Source organism: Centroberyx affinis, unplaced genomic scaffold (assembly GCF_046629955.1).
Source record: "Centroberyx affinis isolate AG114_WGS23_722 - 3 ecotype Tasmania unplaced genomic scaffold, CSIRO-AGI_Caff_v1 ptg003122l_1, whole genome shotgun sequence".
NCBI classification, from domain to species: domain Eukaryota; kingdom Metazoa; phylum Chordata; class Actinopteri; order Beryciformes; family Berycidae; genus Centroberyx; species Centroberyx affinis.
This window is the reverse complement of record NW_027281185.1, coordinates 63,544-73,471: the sequence shown is the minus strand read 5'-3', so window position 1 is coordinate 73,471 and position 9,928 is coordinate 63,544. Positions and strand designations below refer to the sequence as shown.

General features: G+C 40.4%; 1 protein-coding gene across 2 annotated transcripts; it reads right to left on the bottom strand.

The window, feature by feature from the left end:
• Nucleotides 1–292: 292 nt before the first annotated feature.
• On the bottom strand, nucleotides 293–8,151 carry strap (serine/threonine kinase receptor associated protein). Of its 2 annotated transcripts, XM_071537782.1 has the most exons (10): nucleotides 7,681–8,151; nucleotides 7,293–7,428; nucleotides 6,704–6,785; nucleotides 6,119–6,191; nucleotides 5,668–5,767; nucleotides 5,228–5,365; nucleotides 4,777–4,913; nucleotides 4,316–4,351; nucleotides 3,326–3,475; nucleotides 293–2,839 (listed from the first exon to the last, which is right to left on the bottom strand). In XM_071537782.1, exons 1-10 carry the CDS (start codon nucleotides 7,790–7,792, stop codon nucleotides 2,778–2,780), a joined length of 1,026 nt encoding a protein of 341 aa, XP_071393883.1. In that variant the 5' UTR covers nucleotides 7,793–8,151; the 3' UTR covers nucleotides 293–2,777. The 2 variants fall into 2 exon arrangements, with proteins under 2 accessions (XP_071393883.1, XP_071393884.1); XM_071537783.1 differs by lacking the exon at nucleotides 4,316–4,351 and having other exon boundaries at nucleotides 297–2,839.
• Nucleotides 8,152–9,928: the final 1,777 nt, after the last annotated feature.

The window sequence follows — 9,928 nt, the reverse complement described above, 5'->3', positions numbered from 1 at the left end:
GATTACTTACTTAACCGCCTGCTCGTATTTAGATTATAACATTAAAGTTTTGTTACTTGTCTTCTCTTTCTATCTTTATTGTTTTTTTTTCCTCTATTGTATTAGTGTACTCCATTGTTTCTAAAACTGAATTAGCCTACTTTTGGGTGTATCACAAATTGTTATAGAATCACTAAAACTACATAATAGGAAAAGTGAATCCACTGTCAACTGTAATAATTATATACACTCACCGAGCGCTTTATTAGGAACACCTGTACACCTGCTTATTCATGCAATTATCCATTCAGCCAATCATGTGGCAGCAGTGCAATGCATAAGATCATGCAGATACAGGTCAGCAGCTTCAGTTCATGTTCACATCAAGCATCAGAATGGGGAAAAAATGTGATCTCAGTGGCTTTGACCGTGGCTGTTGGTGCCAGACGGGCTGGTTTGAGTATTTCTGAAACTGCTGATCTCCTGGGATTTTCACACACAGCAGTCTCTAGAGTTTGGTGGTGAGCAGAAAAGCATCTCAGAATGCAACACGTCCGACCTGGAGGCAGGATGGCACTTTGGTAGCTGGTTGACACTGAGCTGAAAGCTGATACCTACCCAGTAGTAGTAAGGTGTTCCTAATAAAGTGCTCGGTGAGTGTTTATAAAAAACTGTCATCTCTTTATTTTTTAAATTTTATTTTACTTTCATGTGGATGATGTTCACAGTTCACATGTTGTTGACCTAACCTTGAACTTTGTGTGTTCAATCACTGACCCTGCTGGGAAGTTGTACATTGTGTTCCATTAAAAAAAAGACTAAAACATGTCTTTAACCTTTATTTAACCAAGGACAATTTGCTGAGCATTTATTCCCTTTAGACCTCCAGTTAAAGCAAACTATGACCAACATACACAGAAATCAACTGTATTTTCAGAAAAGTGTGTTGTAGTTATTTTTCCTTAAAGACCCCATCTCAATGGATTATACAGATTTATCTCAGATTAGGGTTGGCTTAAATGTTGGGCAAACTGAGTTTAGATGGAGTTACCTTACTCTCAGGTGTGACCATGTCAACTTTGCTTGAGTCCCAAAACTGTCTCAAGTCTTGAGGCACAAGTCTCAAGTCTAAATGTAGATTACCAAGTCAAGCCAGAGTCAAGTTCATGTCACTAATGTCAAGTCTCAAATCTAAATGTAGAACGTCAAGTCAGAACAAATCAGGAGTGCAGTATCAATTTAATATCTTTTTTATATCTAGGACTTTTCAATGCAATATGGTTTTAATAGGATAAAAACTTGGTAAGGATCATGAGTTTAATTTCTATAATCAGTTTCAACTTCAATAAATTCAATCATTCCATACAAATTCAGAAAACAGAATTTAAATTCAGTTGTCTGCTGGAACAAATCTCTTCACTTTAAATCAAAGTAATTTACACAAACACAACATCTTTTGTCGAGACTTTAGAAACCTTTTCAAGTCATACAGGTCAAAGTCAAGTCCCAAGTCTTCTCTTCATGCATCAAGTCAAGTCTCAAGCAATTAAAATTGTGACTCGAGTCCCAAGTCATGAGGCTCGAGTCCCCACCTCTGCCTCCTCTGCACCCCGGCCTGGACTGTATTAAAATCAACTGTTCAGATATTAAACACCCTTAAGAGGTTAAAGGCACGTTGATGGTAGCTGTTGAGGAAGGGAATTTCTCCTTCTTCTCCAGAGTATTTCTCCTTTTCTTTCCCCACTCAGATTTTCAGTCTGGTCTGGGATTCAAACTGACGACCCTTTGATCACACAAACCCATCTCTCTAACCATCTGATTACTACTATCCCAGTTAAAACACAGCTGACATGAATGCAATAAAAAAAAACAGATTTTTTTTGGGGGGGAAAAAACTACCACAGTCTTCAAAATGGTTCTTCCTGCATTACTTATAAATAAAACAGTAATGCATTTGTTTATTTCATCACTGGACACACAAATGAGGACATAAAAAACAAAATGGAAAAAAAAATCCAGTGACATTTCTTCCCTTTCCACTTTTTCGTTGTTGTCACAAAACAATATTTTCTTTTTATTTTGAGACATACTACAGTTACTCAAACGGTACAACAGCAGAAAATACAATATTTTCCAAAAAAAGAAGAAACCGCTTGAATTTTAGCACCGCCTGTGCAAAAACCTTGAGTATTCTCATATCAATAAAATGAACATAAAAATCCTGGTCCAGCCCATTATGGGATCTTGAGTTGAAACCAAAACAGAGCCTAGTGTCATGGGGGTTTTGGGGGGTTTTTTTGGGGGGGGGGCAGGGTAATGCAGATTTGAGCAAGCTGACAGAACTGGGCTGGATCAGAGAGGAAGCAGGCAGCGATGAGCCAGGGACGCTCACAGGTCTACTGCTTTACTCTGGAGCCCAAACTATCTGTATCACTGCCTAAATCTGTGTGTGTGTGTGTGTGTGTGTGTGAGAGAGTGTGTGTGTGTGTGTGTGTCTGCAGCCCATACTACCTATAAGACTGCTTCAATCTGTGTTTGTACGTGTGTGTAGCCCATACTACCCCATATGACTGCTTCTGTGTATGTATGTGTGTGTGTGTGTGTGTGTGATATGCATTGGCCTACGACAGACACACCTATCATAACATCCACATCGGTTCCCGATGAAGATGCACTGAAATGAACTCTGCTCCTTGCTGGGGCCTGGTATAAAGACACTGGAATCCCCCTCCGCTTGTCTCCTCATGTTCTTCCTTTCCTCTTCTCGTCCCGTTTTCCACTTGTCGTCTCGTTTCTCCTCAGGCCTTGATCTCGGGTGTCGGGGTGTACAGCTGCTCAGAGTTCTCTGCCCCCAGGTCCTCTGATAAAAAAAGAATAAAAAAAAGAAGAGATAATTAGAAATAGCACACAGATATATTTGTATACACCACAGTGTGGCGTAACATTACTGGTGCATGAAAGCAAGCAAAGCGTCTTGAATTGGCTCCTGGTTACAAGGTTCCTACACCGATTTCATTTCAAATTTCCAGGCTTTTTCCAAACAGTTTCTTGAAAAAATTACAAGATTTTGATTGGCATTCAAAAGGATTTATGGTTACAGGTCATATTGCCTCGCCTCGATCCGCTACAGCAGATCTCTCTGTAGATTAAGATTAATCTTTGCATCAACAAATTTGAGATGACAGAGGCTCTTACACTGCAGAAAAAGTGTACTTCTATCTAAAGTGGGACTGAACAGTAATATTCTTCTATCTTTTTCAAGACCTGGACGTGTGGGGAACCCTGTGACCAAGCAGGCACTACATGACCTAGCGCGGAAGCTGGACGCTCAGAATTCGAGTGTTACCAGGAAGGACACACTTCCATAGGCCGTAGGTTTTCCCCACCGCCGTCTGCCATAGTCGGAGTGTGCCGTCCTCAGAGCCGCTGGCGTAGAGCTCGCCGTCCGGGCTGAAACGAACGCAGTGGACCGGCCCAAAGTGGCCTTTGTAGGATTCTGTGGACAGGACAGGACATAACAGAGTTAATTTCTTTCGATATTTCAAAACAAATGTCTTAAATATACACGATCCAGTATGTAAAAGTGTTCTTTTTGTCAACCCAGGACTAAAGATACCTAGCATCCTTTAAAAAGTATGAGAATTTATTTGAATTTTGTGTTGTCAGTCATTTTCTAAGACTAGGTGTCACAGGTTTCAAATGGTGGATATCTCAATTTGAAGCAAAAAAAAAAAGTCACAGTATGCATCATGAAGCAGAAAAATGTGCTGTGATTTGGGATAGAACTATATGCTAATAAATTCACAGCTTGATAATGAATTTTAAAAACATCGATTCTATAATTTCTCAGTAAAGCAGCAAGGCAATGTCTTCCTAATCATTTTAATGTCTTTGTGTCATCAGCATTTTTGACTGATTCTGATTTTATTGCTAAAATTGTTACATTTTATGGTGAAAAGATCAACACCAGTCACATGGTACTAAGACTGTCTGGTAAGTTTATCTGCCCTACCAGCTACATGTCCCATATCAGTCACATCTCTAACACATGCATCATCTCTTTTGGGCATATTACTGGCTTCAAAAATATGTTTGGAACAAGAAAACTGTTTATTGCTACTGTTATTCAACTGCTGTTTGATTGAAAATTTGCTGCAGTTTGCATAAGTTAATTATTTTTTATTTGCACAGGATTATACAGGGACCTCATGCAACTGAGAATTGCCCCCACCACTTTGTTTCCTAGAGAGTGTTTTCTTTTCTAGAAAATGCAGGTTGACTGGTATGATGCCTCCCTAATTCCTGCTAGTCACAAATAAATCTTGTTCCAACATGCCTTGTGGTTGATCTGACAGGTGACACCTCAGAGGAACTCGTCACACCACATGCAATGGCAGGAGGAAAGTAGCATAAGGAATCAATGATGCATGGAGTTAAATGATTTTGCCTCAGCAATTCTTAGAAACTTTATTCCCATCTCCAGGGTGAGAGATTAACCCAAACCACAAGCCAAATGCTGGTAAATTTTGAGTGTGACTGGTGAGTTTTCCTACTCTAACAGCTACTTCAGCAGGTAACCAGCGAGATTTTAGATCATATTGTAAAAAACATATTTAGCTGGTGAATTTAGGGATTTATCAGCCATTCTGGCCAGTAGGCATAACGTTTCCTGCCACTAATGACTAGGATTAACCTCTGGCCTGAAAGATAGCACTCTAATAGGAGTAAAACCAATCTTAACACATCAAGGGCCTTAAGAAAAAGCTTTGGTGGCCTGTCATTCTCACGGCTGCTCACCCAACTCCTCCTTGGTGCTGTAGTCGTATTTGTAGAGCTTGAAGTCGTCTCCTCCAGCCACAAAGAAGTCCTTTTCTGGGTGGAGGGATGCTGAGTTGATGGAGGCTGGGGCCTCTACAGTCTTTATCAGGTCTAGGCTAGAGTAAGCAAAACACATCAATAATGCAAGAATATTCTGATGATACTGGATATTTCTTACATCTATTATCCGGGCACTGTTACACTGATCCTTGCAATCTTTCCCATTTGCTAATTGTAATTTTGGCAATCTAGGAATTTAAGATAACTCTGCTGTTGCATTTATTTTATGTCACGTTGGAGGAGCTAAATGTCTTAAGTGTCAATATCTCTCTCATCCCAGGCATTGAGTGGATGTAAGGAGGAGTAAACACTGACTATTTCATTCAAATCTTTTGGTTTCCAAGATCTGTGCGGCGGGATTGTGGTGTACCTCAAGGCGTTGTAGAAAGCGATGGTCTTTCCGTATGTGATAACGAGAATCTCTCCGTCAGCCATATACTCCATGCTGCTCACTGACGTGTCAAACGACAGCGTCTTCACCGCCTCCATGGAGCTTCTGTCCCACAGTCTGGATGGACACACACAACACACACACGCACATGTTTCAGACCTGGCATTTACATATCTGTTGAATTAGAGAGCAGACGAATGCAAGCAAGCATACACACAAAATCTTGAGATCCTTGTCCGCCATAGATATCTATCATTATTCGCTGTAGTCTCCTAGAGCTGCTACTATGCACATTGTCAGAGAAGTGTGCAAGAATATGCAAAACAGCAAACCCTAACTATTACAGACAGAGGCTAGTCAGCCATAGGGAAATGTCCACACAGATGGGATTTGGAAGTTAGAGATGCCATTTTACTGACCGTATGGTTTTGTCATCAGCAGCAGAGAGGATCTGCTGATCGCTGTTACACCACAGGGCTTTCTTTATGGCTGAGGTGTGGCCTGGGATCTCCTGTGGTGCTAAAGGACACACAAAGATGGAACATTGATTTAAGAAGCAAGACAAAAGGTTTTTCACCTAGATAAGTTTGTGCTTTTGTCTCTTTCAGAGTTCAGTTAGCTACAAAACTGGCTGTCGATTTTAAATGAGGTTGTTGTATAGTCTAGAGTACTTTAGGAGCTACAGTCAATCATGGATCACTGGTATGTCATTGCACAGGTCAAGCCAAAATCAATAGTCAAGCCCGCCCTATTCCATTCATGAAATATTTGTTGAATTCAGGAAAAACCGCCAGGCTGGTATTGATGAGGAGGACTGACTTATATAACTGAGATCCAATCATGGACATTTCTGCTGATGCATTCACTCACCTGCTTCAGGTTTGCTAAGATCGTAGATACGCAGCACCTTGTCGTTTCCAGCAGTCAGCAGACAGTTGCTATCCTGAGACCAAAATTTTTTTTAAAAATCAAGAGAGAGACACAAACAGTTTTGACACAAATGTGTACAGAACATCCATATAAATATCATTGGTCAATGAAAAGACTAGACTAAAACAGAAATCTCACCATCCAAACTGCAATTGATGTGAACAGTGATGTTAACAGAAATGGCCTTTAGAGCACAACCAGGATATGGAATGATGAAATCCATTTGAAGCTAATTCAGATGCATAAAAAAACAGTTGACATTTTGAAGGCTTGGAGCCAGAGGGGTGTAAGTAGGTTTCGGCAAACTTTACTGGAGAGCCAAAATACAAAAAGTGGACCTACATTTGTTCTAAATATCTTTTGATAATACTGTCATCACATAAATCATACACAAATAAATAAATACTTACACTACTTCCTCAAGAGCTTTTACAGACCTAATTTTCACCCAAAATGCCAGTTACACCCTTCTAGGTTCAAGCCCTTGATCTGTACACTTAATCCACATCCATCCATCGCACCTACCTGAGTAAAGGTGACAGACTTGACTATGTGTTTATGTGCCAGTGTGAGGACCTCATCTCCACTCACTGCATCCCACACCTTTCTGGAAAGCAAAGTAGTTTAAGTAAAATTAATCCATTTGCAGTGGCATAAAACTAATATCAATCTCTAATATGGCACTTACCTACAATCAGTTTGCAAAGTGCTTTACACAAAAAATTCCTTAAGTTGCTTTAGTATTTAAATTTTATGGAACTTCATATTTTGACTCTGCTATCTTTCAAAACAAATGTCCTACTGTCCATACTGCCTGTATGTATGACAACTTTACCAGTGGACCCTAACAATGCTGAAAAGGTCTCATCATGTTCTTTGATGTATGTATTGTATTTGTATTATATATGTATTTTGTATTATGTCTGGTGATAAGCAGGTCAAAATTTAACTGGCAAAACGACATATTGTCATTTGACATGTTCTCTGCAATGCAAAGAAAGAAAGCGCGGGAGATCAGCATGTATTGAGTATATCATGTATTGGGCAATGTTTGGCTCCTTGTGTCAGACACACAGGTTTGAATGTGATCTCTTATAGAGGACTCTCCACTCACGCTGTGAAATCGGCTGCAGCAGTGGCTGCCTTGGTGGCATCTGTATTCAGAGTGGCTCCCCAGACAGCGCCTTTGTGACCCAGAAACGTTCCTATCCAGTCCCCTGTGTCTCCCTGGCGCAACATGGGCTTGCCATCTAAGAGAGACAGAGAGAGGGTTCAGTGTATTGTCAGAGCACACAGTATTTCCAGTTAGATGTACTGATGAATGACAACTAGTGCAGTTGCCATCATCATACTGTAATCAACAGGTGTCTAAACAAACCACCAACACACACACACACACACACAAGTAAGTACTGATGTCAAAAGCAAGGGTTACTGGTTGCCTAAATTAATTATGACTAATTAGAATTAGTTAGTAATTTCAGATAATTCATCCATCTCACCCTTGCAGGCACTGATGAGGAAGTAGCCATAGGGAGTTATTCCACTGAAGGCTAGGTCCACTACAGGTCTGGTGTGACCTGAGCAGGTAAGTGGTGTTTGTCTCATAGCCATGCTCTTCTAGCCAAGCAGGAGTCGGTTCGTACTGCAATGAATTATAAAGAGGGAGGAAACCTTAACGAACTAGCTAGAACGCCTACGGCTAGCTAGCTGGGCAGTTATCTTATGCTAGCAGTTATCTTATGCTAGCCGGCAAGCAAGCTAAGACCACAAGCTAGCTAGAGTTGTGGTGAGTAATGATCGTTGGCTGGCAGTTGGGTAGCGGTTGGACTGTGAAGGACTGAGAGTCAAGTTGGTTAGTCAAATAAAATGAAGGGTCTCTCCCTCCCAGCAAAGGAATAGCGTGCTAATAGCTACAACATTGCAACTAACTAGCAACGTACACGCGGCTAAGCTACCGCAGAGATATAAACACTGACAATGCACTTCCGGTATCACGGACTTCTTCTTCTTCTATTTAATATACGGCTGAATGCAGCTCAGGTTCATTGCTGCCCTCTACAGGGGGATAATGGTAACACCTGTTATATTATCACATCACATCTTAGGAAAAGCAATAATAGTAATCCTAATCGATAATAAATGTTAGAAAAATACTATACAAATATCAAAGCAAACGTTTAAATTTCTATAGGAATATTGCATTAATACAATAGTGATGCTATAAGGGATAGAAATATCATTCAGTACAATAAAGTCTTTATAAACTCATTATTATTGAGTACCACAGACACACTATCCCTATAGGGATATTATATGAATATTAGAATGACTTTTTGTAGGGTCACTGAGGAAGACACTAAAGATTTCACATCATTAGTGTCCAGGACAAATAAAATCCACTAAACAAAGTTGATGATTTCCTCATATTTCAGACAAAATCTAAATATGAGGCATGTATTCTTCCCATGTGAATTGATCCAATATTGCATGGCGAATTCATTTGTCATGGGATAAATTGTTTGATTTTGCAGCGGTTTGAATGTACCAATGATGGAAAACTGAGTCATGGACTTCACTTTGTTGCATTTTGTGCCGATTTTGCTTTTTGAGCGCAGCCATTGTTGAGATTTCTTCATATTTTTTTGCCACGATCATTTGGAGAGTTGAGGACACTCCTCACATTTAAAATCCTCCACAAGCCAAGACAACACATTTGGTTTCCCTCATCCAGTGTAGGAGTTAGTAAAGCAAGTCTTTATTCTTTGTATTTATTTATTTATTTATTGACATTGTAACTTTACCCCGCCATTCCTTCCAACCCCATGGTTATTTTTGTCTCTGTCCTTATTTTGTTGTGTAACATTGTTTCTGTGTCTTTTGTCTTGACTCAATAATAGCCTAATAATAATGATAATGATAACAATAGGCTAAGTTAATACTGTGTTGTTTCTGATGTGTTTAATTTTCTGAATGTGTCTTCCAGTTTTTTGTAAAGTACCGTGTAAACTACTTTAAGAGACATAAAGATTATTATTATTATTATTATTGTTGTTAGTAGCAGTAATAGTAGTAGGCCTATTATTATCATTGTTGTTATTATTAGTAGTATTATTATTAGCATAATAGTAGTAGTAGCTAGTATTAGTAGGCTAGTAGTAGTAAAGGAAGAGGAGGAGGAGGAGTGTCCATTTTATAAATAATATTAAAGAGAAAAATATTGTTTTTGTAATTCCAAAGTGAGCAGTCTCATCTCCAGGGGGCGCATTCAGCCCTGCTCTCCCGTGCTTTATCCTATCTAAAGGAGGGACAGTCACACTGAGGTTCAAACCCCACCGACAGACCCCTCACTCCTCTGCTCCGGTCGACGTCAGCCTGCAGGAGGATGGGAGAGAGCAGCCAGTGTGCCTTGCTTCATGGCTGTAGGAAGAGATGGCGCCCCGGTCCCGGTGAATAAGCAGAAATACAGAGGGAGGGGGAAGGATGCGGGAAGTGTGTAGCTGCATCATTTAGTGCATCGAATGGAAGGAGCTGACTCTCTCTGGTGGTGATGGAAACGCTTTAGGGATATTTACGGATTTATTTTTTTGTACATGCGATTTTAACCACTGGTTTGATTCCGTGGAGGGGAGGTGGTGGGGTTTGTTGTCTACCTCAGCTGTTTCTCTCTCCGGGGCGGCTCTCTGCTCATCCGACGCAGGGAGGAGAGGAGAGGGGAGAGGAGCGGGGAGAGGGAGGGAGAGAGGGGCG